Here is an 18,893-nt window from a genome sequence, read left to right as displayed (position 1 = left end):
AGGTCTTATGAAAACTTTTAAGCCAGTGATATAAAGGAAAGAGCAAGGGTATGCAACAGTAAACCATACTAAGCAATCACCTACTATATGTACAAGACTCTGCTAGATTCTAAGGAAGACAGAAAAATTAACAAAACAAGATCTCTGCCTTCTTATAATAACATATGACTATTAAAATATACTCAAATAATAGTACCTGAAAAGGGCATAAGATACAAGGATAATGTGAAAGCCAAGGTGAAGAAATTATTAATTACTGAAAGTATGAGAGAATTCATGGTATTTGATTTTCACCTGAATCAAAGGATAGGATTCAACAAAGAATGTATAAACTAGAGTTGGCAAAGATATGCTTCATATTTTTACCTTATTCATACAATAGTATCTCCTCTATGAAATCTTATCTAATTCTTCCAGCTAAAGTAATTATCTCCCTCTTCAAATCTCTCATGTCCCTCTCATCTCTCCTATAAACTGTATCATATTCTAACTTCAATTGTAATTATTATTTGTATGAGTCATTCCTTTCCAGGGTGCACTCCTGACTTTTTTTTCCAGTCTTTCTTCACCAGGTCCCAAAAACCTTTCCACTATGGAAGTTCACTTTAACACTGAGCTATATTCTCTGCCCCTTTGGCAATTCCATCTGAATGGCTGGCTCCTGCCAGAGCCTCCTTAAATCTTAAGGAGGAATGTAGGTTACTGATGTCATTCCTGATTATCCTCTGAAATTTCTTCTACAATGCCCATGAATGGGTATCTTCCCACTTCTATATTTCCTTCATCTAACAGAATGTAAGTTCTTTGATATAAGGACTGTATACCTGGCACCCAAGAAGCCTTAATGAATGCTCATTGATTTGGGGTTATGCTCATTGCAGGGGGGGGGGGGAGTTAACTTTTCTCCCAACCTAGTCATTCAAGGCAGAAATTGTTTTTCATTTTGTCTGTGCTTCAGAAAGGCTAGAAATCAGTACCAGTACTTTTTTACTGGGTCTGGGAGGATTTAGCCATACCTCATTCCTAAGGGAGGAACCAAACAAGAGTTGATAACATAAGCAAATGGAGAGGAGAAGATGAAAAAAAGAGGAAAGGAAGTACATTTTATTTAATGTTGCTGCTTCTACAACAGCTAGTGAGCCTGCAGGAAAGAGACTGCCAAATGGGAAAGGACTGTGTTTGAACTATGGAACAGATGCAGTGTCAGTAAGACAAGAATAAAATTAATGACATCCAAATTTTTCCCCATGAACTATATAACCAATCTTTGTTTTTCAAGAGTATGTTTGCTTCATGTTTTTTGCTGCTGGATTTTAAAGAGACTGGTTCCTCCATATTAATGTGTCAATTTACTGTTGATCATCATTCAGACTCTTTTTAGTTCTTTCTCTGGATATGGATAACATTTTTCATTATAAGTCCTTAAAATTGTCTTAGATTTTTATTTTGTTGAGAATGCTATCATTCACAATTGATCATCACACACTATTGCTTTTGCTGCATATGTTCAAGGTTCTCCTAGTTTTGCTCACTTCACTTTGCATCAGTTTGTGTAACTCTTTCCAGGTTTGTCTGAAAGCAACCTGCTCATCATTTCTTATATCATAATAGCATTCCATCACAATTATATATCACAATTTGTTCAGCCATTCCCTAATTGATGAGCATCCTTTCAATTTCCAATTCTTTACCACCACAAAATTCTCCTTGAGGGCAAGCCTATACATCTGTGATGTCCCTCCAGAAAATCATTTAGCCCAAAAATATGAGAATGGATAAAAGGAAATTATGTGAAGTAGTGAGCTATTGGACAAGATCAGATTTCTGATTTACAGAGAATAAATAAAGTTCCTGGACAACACCGAGATTTTGGAACAAATAAAGGAATTCTAGCACCAAACAAAAACCAAAGGCAAGGAGCAATAAATGACAAAGCCACTATATGGAAGAGTAAATCTGAACCTCATTCTCTATTAATACAGTGAGCAATAGATACCATTCAGGTTCAGTTGAAAGAGATTTGCTCTCTTTAGAGATGCTTGGCTCTGAGCTCCGGGGTAGTGTTATAAGATTGGAAAACAGGATCAGTCCCTGGGGAGAGGCAGGGTTTCACAGAGGGTTTCTTGATTGAAAGAAGAAAGAACTATCTGTATTAACAATGCAAAAATGGGAATTGAGATAATATGCAGAATAATTTTTAAGAATTCTTTAACCTGAAACTTCTAGATAGATAGAATTATCTACAGAATTGCCTCCTTTTTGTTCTTCACTTTATCCACATAGATACAGCATGAAAATGTTCCTAGAAATACAACCTATTCTCAGCTACCAATATTTGGCTTAGTAATGGGTCATATCCTCTCTCTAAGACTCAACATGTTCTTTCTTTCCAACTTCTGATTTTCTTACAGATTTCTCTTTCCTGCTCCATCCTCATGTTGCCTGACTTACTTGCATAATTACTTTCTTTTAAAGTCCACTAAGCCTGAAGTCAGACTTCACTCTGTCATTTTTTAACAACCTCTCTGTCTTTACACAAGTCACATTACTTCTATGAACCTCAGTTTTTTCATCCATAATATACGGATAAAAATACCTGAATTGTTTCACAGAAAATTGTTTTGAAATAAGCTGGCTATAAATTGGAAAGCCCATAACAAGATTTATCTTTATTTCCATTATCTGATTTGCCAATAAGAAAAATAGGGTATGAAGGGCTGAAAAAAACAGATAGGAAGAAAGAGGTGGCAGTGATTATTCTTAAAAAATTCTTTTTAGTAACTTTTTGTATAATATTCCAAATTCCTTTCTAGAATGGTTGTACCTATTTGTGAATCCACCCAGAGTACATCAATGTATTTTCCAAAGCTCTGTCGATATCCATCATTTTCTTTTATTGATTATTTTTGCCAATATGATGGGTGTGAAACAAAATTTCAAAATTGTTTTAATTTGCACTTCTATAATTATTAATAATTTGTAGTAGTTCTTCACATGGGTGCTGATAGTCTGGGTTTTTTTTTTCTGATATCAGTCTATATACTTAGACTATCAATTAATTGGAGAATGGCCCTTTTATAGCTTGGAAATGATTTTTATACATGTGAAATCAAGTAAAACATTTCTGTTTTAGTTATTTTGTACAAGACAATTTAAACCAAAAAAAGTAATGAAAGAAATTGAAAAGTAGTATTCCTCAATCTGTATTCAAACAATATGTATCATGTTTGATCATTAGTTCTTTGGGATTTTCTTGAATCGTTGTATTGTTGAGAATCGTTAAGAACAATTTCTCATCACATTATCATATAATATTGCTGTTATTGTATAAAACCTTTTCCTGGTTCACTTTGTTCATGTAAGTCCAGGTTTTTTTGAAATCATCCTGCTTGTCATTTCATATAGTATAATAATATTACACCACAATTATATAACACAAATTGTCCACCCATCCCCAAATTGATGAGCATATCCTCAATTTCCAATTCTTAGTCACCACAAAGAGTTACTATAAATATTTTTATACAAGTTCTTCTTTCTCTCTCCCTCCTTCTCTCTTTCCTCTTTCTCTCTCTCCTTTTCTCTTTCCTTCACTCCCTCTCTCCATCTTTTCCTCTCCCTTTCTTTCCCCTTCCTATTCCCTTTTTTCCCCTTTCATATAGCCCTACCAGTGGTATTGATGGATCAGAGGTTTTATATCCCTTTGAACATAGTTCTAAATTATTCTCCAGAAGGCTTGGATCAGTTCACAATTCCCCCAACAGTATATTAATGTTCCAGTTTTCCCACATCTTGTCAAACATTTATCATTTTGCTTTTTTGGTCATATTTTCCAAGCAAAGATAAAATTTTTTAAAATAGTGTATACCCACAAGGAACTTACTTTCTACTAGAAGGATGCTTTGGTACAAGTGTAAATAAGAGAGTACCAACAACAAGAGAACCAGAAAAACTTCCCACAGAAGGTGATGCTAAATGAAGCTTTGAAGGAAGCTAAGGAGATTCTCTTATGTGTTTAGAGCCATTTTAACTGCAAATAGATGAGAAATGATGCAAAATAAATCTGGGAATTGTTTAGAATCATGTTTAAATGTCATGCTGAGGAATTAACTTTTTAGGTTAGAATCATTAAGAAACCACAGAAGAATTTTGAGTTGGGGATCGAATAAGTTACTGACTGATACTGATAAAGAAGAGAAAAGAGTCTACTTAGATGATAAGAATTAAGAGGGAACAATTAGTATCATTTGATCAAAGATGACTAAAGTTGCATGATAAATTCTCTGAGATAAGATTCGAGCTACTTCTTTCTATATTTAATTTTTGTCTTGAACAATAATATGATAGGAAGTTAAGATACAACCAAATTTTCTGAAATTTAATATTATCCATACTACTAATTCATGAAAAAGAGAACAGATTCACTAGATTCCATATTTGTATGTGTGTGTGTGTATGTATGCATTATATATAACGTTAATAATAAACCACAAAGAGAGCTAATTAACATTTTAATTTTTTATTTTTGAGTTATAATCTCTTTAGTTATTTCTGAAAAAAGAGAGATAAGCAAATTATGTCAATTATACATAATTACTGAAAAAAACAAAAACAAAAAATTGATAGCATCTATCAATTCAAGGTAAATGTGACTTGGGCCTCAATTTTGTGAATAATTGACTAAATTCACTTTTTAATTTTGCTTATATAAATTGAATGTTGAAATAAAATGAAATGTTATCCTATATTTTTAGTTAGATATAACAGAAGAGAATGAAAAAGAAAAACAAAAATGGTATTTCATCTGCCTACCACCCACAACTTTATTCCTACTCTGGGTGTTACAGATACATAGTCTACACATCTAACTTTGTGGGTAATGTTTATGAGAATAAAGTGCTGTGAAGCTACCTTGTGGTTAGTGTGGAGGGTGGTTTTTTTTTTTCAAAGAAAGTTCCTTAGAACAGTGTATGTGGCAGCATCAGGCAGCACCTGGATCTGTTTTCAATTGAAGTTATTTTTAACTTAATAATACTTAAGCATGGGAAAAGAGTGTGTTTCAACAAAACATTGGTGCTATAACAGACTTGACGACTTTAAAAACTCCCTCGCAAGGAGTGTATTTGCAAATTACATTTACTTTGTAATTAAGATTACAAAGTGGTAGAGCCTGTGGGTGCTTCACACATTCAATCTTAGCATATATCTCACTCCGAATTGTTTCTGTGGTAAAATAATGGTGAAACTAAATAATAATAGAATATCTCCTGTCTCAAAGCCACAATATAGTTGGACAATATAAACATGTATTCTTTTTAATACCTGCAGCAGAGAGGTAGTAGTTATCAAAGGTTGCAAAGATGGAGAAACAAAAGGTTAGTGAGATTAAGATTTGGGTCCCTATCTTTTAGAGGAACTGGGGAGAGATTCCTACTTCTCTCATTTCCCAGCAGCTACTTTGTCATCTTCAGAAGGTATCTGCCCACAAGGACAAAAGAAAATTATTTTTCTTTTCATATATTCCCAATCCCTTTTGGCTCCAATTCCATTTGCAGTGGCCAAACAAATTTTCCCTCTGTAGAAAGAGCAGATATATCATAACAAACTGTATCATACTATGAGTAATTTTTATTTCAAGAGAAGCTCTGCAGGTTGTTGGGATACAAATGAGTAAATGTAGTCATATTTAAATTACTTCCATAAAGTATCTGTTTAAAGTTCTGTTATTCCAAGACACTGACCAAAGTTTTCAGGGGAAGAAAGTTACTTCCTCAATTGAAAAAGCATAAAAATATATAAGAAGGAATAGATCACTGGGGAAATGATTAATCTGTTATCTATAATAATATAAATCTGAACAGAACCAAGGTCAACATATATTCTTAAACAGAATGGAATGTATTAAATAATGTACATATCTACATGGCCTATGTCATATATTCAAATTGTAGTTTTTTTTGGGGGGGTGGTTAAGTGACTTGCTCAGGGTCACACAGCTGGGAAGTGTTAAGTATCTGAGATAAGATTTGACCTCAGGTCCTCCTGACTTCAGTCCGGTGCTCTGTCCACTTCATCATCTAGCTGCTCTCAAATTGTATTTTAATGAGATTTCTTCTACCTGTGTGATTGCTCCTACTCACCCATCCTACTTTAGGTCATGCACATTGGCCATGGATGTCCTCCGGAGCTCCATATCAGCACCCTCTCTTCTTCTATACTACCTTGTTTGAGCTCATCAGCTCTTATGGCCTTAATTATCATCTCTATATAGATAATCCCCAGATCTGTAAACCCAGCTCTCTCCTGAGATCCAGTCTGCACCACTGACTGTCTTTTGAATATCTGATACTGGATGTCCTATTGCCATATCAAACGCAACATGTTCAAAATATATAATAGCCATTAAATCTTATTCTATGATATTCCATATTTACATGATAAATTCAAAAAGTATACCTCTGTAAAAAATGCTCATCATAAATATATATTGTTTTGTCTTTTTTTTCTTTTGGAAAAAAAATATATATATAATAGCCAGAATTTATTGTCTTTAGATTTGCAAAATATTTTACAAAAATAATCTCATTTTATCCTCATAACAACCCTAAGAGTTAGGAGCTATTATTTGCCCCATTTTATAGATGAGTCAACTGGGGCAGTCAGAGATTGAGTGATTTGCCTAAGGTCACTCAGTGGGTGTCTGAAGTCATATTTGAACTCTGGTCTTCCTAATTTCAAGTCTAGTAGTCTATCCAATGCACTACTTGGAAGCTTCATATATCATTATCTTTCTCCCAACTTCAACACAAATCTTCCCCTCTTCTCAACTTTCTTATGGTCCAGAGCACCAACACCTAAGTCACTCAAGATCACAATCAGAGTGTTATCCTTACTACTCACTCATACTCTCCCCAGATATCCAATATTTTGCCAATCTTGTTGATTCTACTTTCATATTTTTAATAAAGCACTTCTTCATTCCACTCACAACCACCACTCTGGTGCCTGTAGTCAACACCTCATGCCAGATTATTGTAATCCCCTGCTGGATGTGATTCTTAACTGAAGTCTCTCTTCACACCAATCCATCTCTTCCCAGTTATCTTTAAGTTTCTTTAAAGTGAAGATCTGACTATTTTACTTCCCTCCACAACTCACTAGTCTCCAATTGGTCTCTTAAGATCAAATCTCCAAGACCAAATAGATGTAATGGCAGCCGTATACAGACCTTATCAACCTGCTTCAAAAGGTATCTCTCCTCTTCTCCCCCAGAGAGGAAATGAGAAAGATGATGTCATCTCTCTCCAGGTAGAGGATATGAGTGAGCTGGTTCTACAAGAATCATGATATGTTAAGGGCCTTCATGAGATAGACTGTGGGAGAATATGCAGACATTCTGTGCAGACTGGCTAGCCAACCTCATTTTAAAGAGAAAGCTTTGGCTGCAGAGGCTTTCAAAAAGGAGTGTCAACTTCAATTTTGTTTATGTGGTTCATTGATTTCTTTAGGAGCTTAGTGACTTTTTCATTCAAGGCATCTGGTGAAGGAAATAGAATTTCCAATCTTGAGAATTTCAAAAATCAAGCTTCTATGAGATAATGCTACGAGAATCTACAAAGCAGATACCAAGTGAGGTATCAGTGCTCAAGAGAGTAAGAAGAGAATTTTGGGAGGATATTTGAGTATCTCTTCAAGAAGTAGTACCCATGGAGGGGTCAATGCTAGGAAAGACTAAATTGAGCTCTACTACGCTCCCTACTCCTGTCATATATAGGTGGTATTATTTGGAGAAATTAGGGGAAATGTCTATGTGTTTGTTATGGCTATGTATCTTTGAAGTAACTATCTTTTTATAAAAGAATAATCAATGTTAAATAAAATGGTTAAATAAAACTGAGATTTTTGTCATTGATCCCCCAATAATAGATTAGCTTGACTAGTAGGAGCTTGAACTGATATCAGACAATAGAGAAAAAAGCCACACTCAAAAATCTCAAGATACCATGGTATCCTGAGAAAAATACCATCTGCCTGGCTCTAGGAGAGAGAACCAGACAACACTCGCTACATATAAAATACTGTTTGGCATTTAAAGCTTTTCACAATCTTAACCTTTTCTATCATTCCAGTCTTCTTACACTTTATTGCCCTCCATGTACTTTATAACGGAGCAATACTTTCTTTATTGCCATTCCTTAAATACAACATTCCAACTTCAGGCCTTTTCACTGGCTGGATGCCATTCCTGGAAAGCTATCCCTCCTCACTTCTACCTTTTAGATTATCTTATTTCTTCTCCCTACTTTCAGCAAGATTCCTTTCCTGATTTCCTTTTTTCCTACTCCTATCCCAGTGGTTTTTCTTTGAAAATTCCTTCAATGGAAATTATATATATAGACAGATAGACAGATAGATAGACATAGATATCTTGTATGTATATAGTTATTGGCACATTGCCTCATCCATTAAAATGTGAGCTTCTCAAGGACAGGAACTGTTTTTTTTTTTTTTCTTGTATTCCCAGAGTACAGCACAGTGTCTGGAGCATTGTAAATCTTTTTTTTTTTTTTTTAATATTCACTTCACCTTTTTCTTTGCTACTCCTGACCTCCAAGCAGCTTCCCTCCCTTGCAAACCCAGATCAGAGAAAGCTAACACATAACACAGATATACATGTGAAACTACACATAGCTGTATATAGCAATTTCCTTTCTGGAGGCAAACAGCATCTTCCTTCACAAGATCCCTGTAGTCAACTTGAACATTCATACAACTCAAAATAATCCAGTCAATCAATCCACTGCTTGAACATTATTGCTGACACTAGACACAACATTCTATTGTTTCTCCTCATTTCACTCCTCACCACTTATGCAAGTCCTTCCACACTTTACTAAAATCAACTACTCATTATTTCCCATAGCAGCCATGACGACCTAGTCAATCATTCCCTTATGATGAGTACTCCTTAACCTCAAGTTCATCACCACGAAGAAAATCACCACAAATAATTAAAACACATAGGTTGGGGGAAAGCTAAGTGGTTCAGTGGATAGAGCACCAGCCCTTAAGTCAGGAGAACCTGAGTTCAAATGCCTCAGACATTTAACACTTCCTCGCTGTGTGACTCTGGGCAAGTCATTTAACCCCAATTTCCTCAGGGGGAAAAAAAAACACGTAGGTTGCCTTTTTTCTTCCCTGATCATCTTGAATAACAGGACACACACAGAGCTCTACAACTCCATGAGTTCAACTCTAGATTGCTCTTCAAAAAGTTGCATCAGTTCATAGCTCCATCAACAGTATAGCAGTGTCTCAATCTCTCCACATTCTCTCCAACATTCATACCCTCCTCTTATCACTTCAGCCAGTCTCATAGATATGAGATGGCATTTCAAAGTTGTTTCAATCTGCACTTCTTCAATCAATAATCATCTAGAATGCTTCCCTCTATGAACACATAAATCCCTGATTTCCTGCTCCAAAAACTGTCTCTCTGTGTCCCTATCCATCAATTGAGAGTGACTCATAATCCCATAAGTTTAGCAAAGTTCTCCAAACACCTGAGACATAATACCTTCATCTAAAAAACTGTCCACAAAAAAATTTTCCTACATTTTTTGCCCTCCCTCTAATTTTGGCCACATTTGTTTTATTTGTACAAAAACTTTTCAATTCAAAGCAATCAAAATCACCCATTCCACATCTCACAATCTCTTGCCCACTCACAAATTCCTCTCCTATTGATAAATCCAACAGGCAGCATGTTCCATGCTTCTCTAATTCACCCATGATACCCCCCCTCCTCCATGTCTAGGTTATGTATCCACCCTCACTCTATCCTAGCAAATGGTATAAGACATTGGTCTATACTCAGTTCGTGTCACACTTGCTCACATTCACCAGTGAATTTCCATTCCAGAATCTAAATCTTTCCATTCATCAAACATAAAGTTACTGCAATCATTCACCACTGTGCACTGTATATACACTCCATTCCACTGACCCACCATTCCACCTCCTGGCCAGCACCAATAACATGGCAATTACCATCCCTAAATTTAGTCAAAATCTGCTACTGCTAGGACTCCTTTTCCTATATTTCCTCATATTAATTCTCCCAATATTCCTGACCTTCTGCTCCTCCAAATGAAGTCTTCCACTACCTTTTCCAGTTCAACAAAATTACCTCTTGGCAACAATTGGAATGGAAGACATGTCCAAAGTTACCTCAAATGAACCATTTCCTGAAAACCTCTGCTAGTGATACACAGAAATTCATATGTGTCTATTTTACATCCTGCTACCATACTAAAATTATTAATTGTTTCAACTAGCTTTCTAGTTGAGTCTCCAGGATTTTTGAAATTACATCATCTGCAAAGGTATACTTTCACTACTCATTGCCTATTCTGATTCCCTCAGTCTCCCATTCCTCTCTCATTACTTTTGTCAGCATCTCCAACACAACATTGAATAATATTGGTGATAAAGGATATCTTTGTCTCATACCCTATCCCAGTGGGAAGACTTCTAGCCTATTTCCACCATAGACAATATTTACTGAAGTCTCTAGAAAAATCTCTCTCATCATGTAAAGTAAAAATCCGTCTTCACTCATTACCTCAAGTATTTTCAAAAGGAATGTGTTACATTCTGTCAAAAGCCCTCTCTATATCAACTGACACAGTCATGTGATCCTCATTACCCATCACTTTTATAATTAACTATATAAATAGTTTTCCCCATGTTGAATCAGCCTTGTATTCCTAGTACAAAACTCTACCTGGTCATAACGTACAATCTCTGTGATACAGTGTTGTAGTCTCCTAACTAATATCCTACTCAGAATCTTTGCATTAACATTAATCAGGGAAATTAATACACAACTTTCCCTGTCTACCCTGTCTCACAAAAAAGAAATTTGGTAGGACTCCTCCACTCATTATTCCAAATAATCTAATTTTATAATTAGTTGATCCTCAAATGTTTGGTAGAATTTATCTTCAAATTCATCTGGTCCTGATGATTCCTTCCTAGGAAGGTCATCTGTGGTCTGGCCAATTCCCACCTCTCCCACCCCACCCCCAAAATAGACTTTTCTTCTTTTAATCTGGGAAGTCCATGTTTCTGCCAGCATTATTCCACATCATCCAAATTGTCAGATTTGTTGGCATAACATTGAGTAAAATAATCCTCAATAATTACTCCAATTTCATCTTCATCAGTGATACATACATTCAGCCTTTCTCAGCTCTAATACCACTAATAATAATTCTTTCTCCACCTTGCCCACTCATATTAATCAATAATTTACACACTCCACTAGCTATTTCACAAAAACAACTCCTAGCTTCATTTTCCAACTCAATAGTTTTCTTACATTCAATTTCATTAATTCCTACCTTTAACTTTCAGGATTTATGCAACATGGTTTTCAACTGGGGATTCCTAGATCTGTTTCCAATCTTTCCAATTGCACACTCAATTCATTGATCTGCTCCCTCTCCACCCCAATGATGCAAGCACTTACACACAAATTCTCTGCTGATCACAGCACTACTGAAGCTTTGAGATAATATCCTGTCACCATTGTTCTCTTCAATAAGAATATTTATTAAGGCAGCAAGGTGGCACAGTAGATAGAGCATCAGCCCTGAAGTCAGGAGGATCTGAGTTCAAATCTAGTCTCAGACGGTTAACACTTCTAAGCTGTGTGACCTTGGACAAGTCACTTAAACCCAATTGTCTCAGCTAAAAAATTAATAAAAGAACATTTATTGTTTCCATGACTTATTCTTTAACCTACTCATTCCTTAAGATTAGATTATTTAGTTTCCAATTAATTTTTAATCTGTGTTTCCATGGTTCTTTTTTAAATGTAATTTTTATTACATTATGGTCTGGGAAAGGATACATTTAATATTTCTGCTTTTCTGTATTTAATTATAAAGCTTTTAGAATCTAATATATGGTCAGTTTTTACAAAGATATTCTGTACTACAGAGGAAAAAATATATTCCTTCCTATTCTCATTCAATTTTCACCAAATGTCTACAATACATAGTTTATCTAAGATTACATTAATCTCCTCAACTTCTTTCTTATTTATTTTTTGATGAGATTTATCTTGTTCTGGGAATGGAAGGTTGAAATCCCCCACTATTATAGTTTTACTAAATTTTCCACCTGATTCATTTATTTTTTCTTTTACACGTTTGAACGCTATGGAATATTTTTAGTGTTGATATTGCTTCATTATTTATGATACCTTTTAACATAATATAGTTTCTCTGCTTATCTCTTTTAATTAAATCTATTTGAGCTTTAACTTTGTCTGAGATCTTGATTGTTACACCTGATGTTTTTATATCATCTAAAGCATAATTAATTTTATTCTAGCCTATTCTTTTTAATTTAATTAATTTTAATTTAATTTAATGTCTCTTATTTTTAAATGTGTTTCTTGAAAACAATATTTTGTCAGATTTGAGTTTTTTTAATCCATTCTCCTATCTTTTTCCATTTTATGGGTGAGTTCATCTCATTCACATTCAAACTTATACTTTCTAGTTGTGTATTTATTCTCCACCCTATTTTTCCTCACTGTTTATCCCTCTTTCTCTCCTTATCCTATCTCTCCTCAGAGTTCTAATTCACTTCTGACTAGTGTCTCTCTAAACCATATACTCTTCTAAAAGTCCTTCCCTTATTTATCCTCTTAACCACTATTTCTTCTAAGTTAAGAAGATATTTATGTTTTGTTAAATGCATATGTTATTCCCTCTTTAATTCTGATAAGAATAAGGTTTCTGCACTACCTGCCATCCATCCTTCCCTCCCCTCTACTGGAACAGTCCTTTGATGTCTCTTTTGTATTAGATATTTCCTCTATTTTATCTCTCCCTAACAAATTTTATTTAAAAAAATAATCCTATCATTATCAACTCATCCTCAAGCCTTTGATCTTATGCTCTTTTGAACTACCCTAATAATAGCAACATTCTTCAGGTTACAAATATCATTTTCCCATTTAACAGTGTAACATTATTAAATCCCTTATAATTAGTCTTTCATGATTATTCTGTTTTTCATGATTCTTGTAAGTCAAATTTTCTATTCAATTCTGGTCTTTTTCTCAAAAATACCTAAAAGTTCTTTAGTTCACTAAATACCCATTTTTTTCCTTGCAGAACTACACTGAGTTTTGCCAGATTTCTTGACTGTATATCAAACTTCTTTGCTCTTCTGAATATTATATTCCACATTTAATGTACAAGCTGCAAAATTGTATGTTATCCTCAGTTGTAGAGGGCTGACACTCTTGAATTGATGAACTGAGGTTAAGACAACTGAGCACTTGAGGCTAACTACCGATTGGACAATACTCTATGGGTATATGCTTGGAAAATGGCCCTTTTCACTATCCTATGCTGGCTCGATGATTGGTATATACAGAAGATTGTAGGAGGGACTAAGAGGTGGAGTAAGACTAGCCAGAGTCACTTTGGCAGTGGTCAAAGAAGGAGGAGTTTGCAGAGATCCTACAGTTCCATCCCTTTCAGTTCTACCCCTAAAGACCAAGAATAAAGACTAAGGACTTTTGCTAATCCTGACTCTGGCTGATTCTAAGGTATCCTGGGTGCTAGCACAGTGGTCACATTCACTATTGTTCTACAATGTTTAAATTGTTTCTAATTGCTTGTAATGTTTTCTCCTATACCTGGGAAATGTATATATGTTCTCAAAAGTTTCTATTTTGGCATCTTTGTCAGACAATGGTTAGTGGATTTTTTTTCATTTTCTATTTCTATGTTACTCTTTGGTTTTAGAACTTCAGAGTCACAGCCTGGGACCCCATCTGTTCAGAAGCTGGGACACCATCCAGCACCAATGGAGGATCCCACAATCTTTTCCTGATCAGCTGACCAATCACCACATTGCCTAAAATGGGAAAGCACAAGACCTTGGGGCTTACTGCTTGTTGAGACTTGGTATCTGCACTTCAATCAGACGAGCATTTCCCCTGGATGTTAAATTTTTCCTAACCTCTTCCCAAGCCAAGGCTGGCCAGCTGCAACCCTGACTTTTAATTATTTCTGGAGCAGCAACATTTACTTTGAGGCATTATTTTAAGTTATTTAGAGGGAAATTTGAGGAAGCCTAATAGTTTTCTGACTTACTTTCCTCCATACTAAGTCTTAATAAATTTTTGCTGACTAATTAGGTAGACTAACACTTCTTTAAAAGAGAAAAGAAGCTTCATTATCACTTCATGCAAATGACAGAATTACTAATTCTCTTCTATTGCTGCCATACTCTAGGTCATAGAGCACATATCAAGGAAGTAGAAAATTCATGACTGATGTAAATACAACCTCCAAAAATCAACTTCTCCTAATTTCCTGTACCTATCCTTATAGTGAAGTTCTCTTAACAGAAATATAATATTCAGAACAGACTGGGGGCTTTTTGGGGGGTGATACATTTTGAAGGGAAATACTCAAAAAAAAACTACTTTATAATATAAAGACTATAAGTTATAAGATAACTATAAATTACTTCTAATTAACTCTAAATAATTTGTTTCTCTGTCATCTAAAAGGTAGAATTATACTTTGGAACTATATCATATCAGACAGTATATGAGATGGTCCATGGGCAATCAGTTGGTTCAGTTTGGTTAAAGCAAGAGCTTGAAACTGGTTGATTCAGCCTGAATTCACTGTATAATTAAAAGGAAATTTGTCACATGACTAATTATAGCATTATTGCAACATTTTGCTCTTTTAAAAAATGTCCAAAATTTCATTTTATGAATATCCAATCATATTCTTTCTTTGACTTATAAGTTTCAATATAATCTTCAAAATTATTTTATTTCCCCTAGGCTTAGATACCATAGATATAGTCACATATGGCGATTTGAAGTACAGTAATAACAGATTTAAGATGAAATATATTTTGAAAGGCAGATAAATTTACTACTGGGAATGGCCTCTGACCCGATTACAGTAATTTCCTTAAGGATCTAACAATTTTTAAGATGCCAAACAAACAAACAAACAACAAAAAAAAAAAAGAAAGTAGACTGTTTAATTAAAAGTTTAATTGTTTGCATAGCAACCCAGACTACCTTTCTGTTTACAAAATTATGTTATTTTATTATATATATTTCCCAACTTTTAGGTGGAGGAACAGCACTGAGATACCAGTAAAGGAAGAGTCTCTACCTGTAATTTCTTCAGAGGAGAAATTCCCAGTGTGGAAGCTCCCTCATTTATAAATCTTAAGAGTTGTGTGAAGCAGAAGTTAAATGACTTGCCCATGATTACACAAGGATAAGGTGTTAAAGCAAGAACTCTATGCTACTCAAATAAAAATTATTTTTCTAATTTACCTATCTTTCATATTGGTGATATTTTTTTAAAAATTCATTCAATGACCTGCATGCTTCATTTTATAATATTGAACATTTGGAAACATTTGGTAACTAACAATTATTCCTTTAATTTCAAGAGTAATCAAATAAAGCTTTTCAATTTGATTAGGTTTGAGAAAGGAGAAAGGAGGAAGAATGAAAGAGAAGCAATTGGAGGAAAGGTCCTCTGAATCCTTGCACACAGTGTTCAGATTTCAAAATCGAGTTTAGAACTTTTACCAATAGAAAAACGAAAATCTCTATGAGCTAAACTCCTTACCCTCCCCCATTCCCACCCCCAGTGGAATTTCCTGGCATCATTGAGTATGAAAACCAAAAAGAACCAACAACTTTTTATCTTTAGATTTTCCCACAATAAAGGATCTGATTCTTAAATGAATTTCCCCCATTCTGAGAAAAAAAAAAAAAAGAATCTAGAATATAAAAATACCATAGCATATAGCACCAGTTCCATAACAAAAGTCTTAGGCCACTGTAAACATCAGATCAGGAGCATTGCATAGTCCATAATTTAAATAAGTAAGTACAATACATGAAAGAATAGATAAAACCCTTCTCATTAATGATCACTCATGCAGACCCTTTGAGCACCACTGGATTATTATTCTGCCACAAACTCTTGTAACTGATTCATTCTCCTATCTACTCCTGAACAGCCATTGCAAGGAAACTGGTATTTAAGTTTAATTTCCAATGTCACTTAATTTAGAGAGCAAGATGGGGCAAGGGGGAGGGGAATCAAATTTTAACATTTTTGTCATATTTCCACTCCTCCCATGCCCAAGTCAAAAGGACGCTCAAGTAGGTTGTAGTCCTGAATTGTAGTATGTAGTCTTGAAGTAGGGTGGATGACAAAGTGGGGTTCAAAAGTGGAAGAAAAAGCTGTCTGAAAAGAAGCTGGGGCTGGAGGTTGCTGGGGAGAATAGGGATGGCGTATAGCTGTAACACTGCTCTGTACTATTACAGCAATCCTAAATTTCCTCTGCAGGAAAAAAATCTTGACCAAGAAGTGTCCGGTCGAAATTTAGTTAATTCTATTGAGGGAATAAATTGCTATGATGATGACAATGATGATGATGATATGGAAGGAAAAGGGAAGTCAGTGTCCCTGAAAACCAGAAAATGGGGAGGCTCCCTTCAGCTTGTGACCCCCTGAACCACACATGCACACTCCCTCCTTCCCATTTGTTTACCTGCCCACTGCCGGGAGCGGCTTGTCTGGTTTTGCTAAGCTACGGCAGTCAGAGAAGCCAACAGAGACTGAGGGACAGAATACCCGATTTTCTGCAGTCGGCCAGCTCTCCTGCCTCTGCCCCCCCAGCCTTCCCACCCTGCCCTCCCCCATCCCCACTCCCACCCCCAGGCACACACACTCCTTCTCCTCCTCTTCCTCCTTCTTACCGTCCCAGCTCCGTCTCCACCTCGAAGAAATCATCCAAAGAGTCTTTATTGGAGCCGTCGATCCAATAGTCGGGAGTGGCCGAGGTGCTCCCAGTCAAGGTGGTCGAGGAAGAACTGGAGGAGGAAGGAGAGGTGGGCACGGTGACTTTCAGCATCTTCCTAGCAGGACTCCGCTCACTGCCGCTCACCAGGTCTCCTTGTGCTCCCTCGCTGACTGCAAGAGCAAGAACGAGAAGCAAGTCCGTGTCCTTCCACACACCCACACCCACCGCGGCCACCTCTTCCTCCTCCTGTTCTTCCACACTCTCTTCTCACACAGCAGCTCTTCTCTGGAGTGCAAGGGTGCAGAGGGAGCGAGGGGAGGGGAGAGATGGAGGAGGAGAGAGAAGGGGAGAGGAGAGGAGAGGAGGAAAGGGGAGGAGGAGGAGAGGAGGAGGAGGAAGAGGAGAAGGGAGGGGAACAGAAGGAGGGGGAGGAGGAAGGGGGACTAAGAGGGAGGAGCAAGAAGAAGAAGAGAAAGACGAGGAGGAGGAGGAAGAAGAGGAGAAGGAGGAGGAGGAAGAGAAGGAGGAGGAGGAGGAAGAAAAAAAATTCAGTTATCTAGACCAAAGCCAAGGCAGTAGTGCGGGGAGGATGAAAGGGGAGGAGGGAGGTTTAAACAAAAAGCAGAGATGGAAGAGAGCAGAAAGACTAGAAGAGGGGGGAAAAGAGGGGAAGTGTTATCTCTTCTCTCTCCCCTATTTCTTACTTTTTCCCCTTCCTTCCTTACTTCTTCCCTCTCTCTCTTCCTCTTTTCTTCTTTCCCCTTCTGCCTCCCTCCATTCCTCCACATAAAGCAGTGATAGCATGAACCCCAAGTCCAATTACTTGGAAAGGGGAGTTGTCACTCTTACAGTAATTGAAAAAAATAAGGCACTGAAGGGATGGTATAGAAGTTACTGAGGAAGCCAGAATGGCGTTGGAGACACCAGGAGGAAGAGTGGAACCCTCTGATGCTGATACTGTGACCCAAGAGGCTCTAGTTCCAGGGTCCCTCCTATTCCATTTCTCCTGCTCCAGCTGACTAAGCATTTGCTTGGGAGATTCTGAGGGGTAGTGGCCACTCCCCTCCTCAAAGGGCAGTGATCTTCTTCCCCTCAAATTCCAGGGTGTACCTTAGATCCAACTTCTTAAACTGTGGTTCTCTTCCCTATATGGAGTCTTTTAACTGAATGTGTGGGTAGAGAAATTATTAGTTATCATCGGTAAAGGTTTGATTTGTATATCTATTTTATTCACTTATATAGGTCACATAAAAATTTCTCAGAGAAAAGAGGTAGGAGTGGGAAAAGTTCAAGAAACCCTGCTTTAGAGGAAGGTGACCTGACTCACCTATAGTTTGATAGTCTAATAAGTACTGTGTGATGCAGCTGCTCTTATTTTCTTCTCTGGATTCTTCTAGGGCCTCTCCTTAAACTGTGTCTTTTCATTATCCCAGAGCAGGAAGAAGTGGCTCAGAATCACAGGGCTAGATGGAACCTTCAGAAGTCATTTCCCCAACTCCCCGGCTTCAGACAGATCTACTCATAAGCTGCCACAGATAAAAAAGAATTCAATATTTAAAGTCCTTCAGAGAAAATAATATACTGAGACCTATTCCAAAATCTATTTAAAAGGTTATTTCACAATCAGGAAATTCTTCCTTATATTTGTTGAACCTAAATCGCTCATACTTCATTTTAAAACCATTCCTTCTTTGAGTATACTTTGAGTATACTAAGAATAGCTGTTAATACATGAAGACAACTATTAAGTGACTTCTTGCCCTGCATTTTCTCCTAGATAAATAATCCTAAACCTTTTTTTCATTCAAGGTTTTTATTCTTTTTCTATGACTTCCCTCGGAACTATCTTCAATCTTCATTTTGTCAAATTTTCTACTTCCCTGTGAAATTATCAGTTGCACAAGCCTAGTTTGTTCCCCCAGTCTTTGGCTTTTGCTTTGTTTGAAAAATTTCTTGCTCCACTGGTAAAAATAGGTGGGGTTTGGTTTTTTTTTTTTGGTCTTTTG

The 18,893-nt window shown here is 36.3% G+C and overlaps 1 protein-coding gene across 1 annotated transcript in view; it reads right to left on the bottom strand.

The window, feature by feature from the left end:
- CAMK4 (calcium/calmodulin dependent protein kinase IV) overlaps positions 1 to 17,243 on the bottom strand; it is a 185,682-nt gene extending 168,439 nt beyond the window's left edge. Inside the window, exon 1 of the mRNA XM_051994391.1 lies at positions 16,844 to 17,243. Within this exon, the coding sequence (XP_051850351.1) occupies positions 16,844 to 16,998 (155 nt within the window). The 5' untranslated portion in view covers positions 16,999 to 17,243. The remainder of the gene's footprint in view (positions 1 to 16,843) is intronic.
- Between the last annotated feature and the right edge of the window lie 1,650 nt (positions 17,244 to 18,893).

This window comes from Antechinus flavipes, chromosome 1 (assembly GCF_016432865.1).
Source record: "Antechinus flavipes isolate AdamAnt ecotype Samford, QLD, Australia chromosome 1, AdamAnt_v2, whole genome shotgun sequence".
Classification (NCBI taxonomy): domain Eukaryota; kingdom Metazoa; phylum Chordata; class Mammalia; order Dasyuromorphia; family Dasyuridae; genus Antechinus; species Antechinus flavipes.
This window is presented reverse-complemented; position numbering and strand designations above follow the sequence as displayed.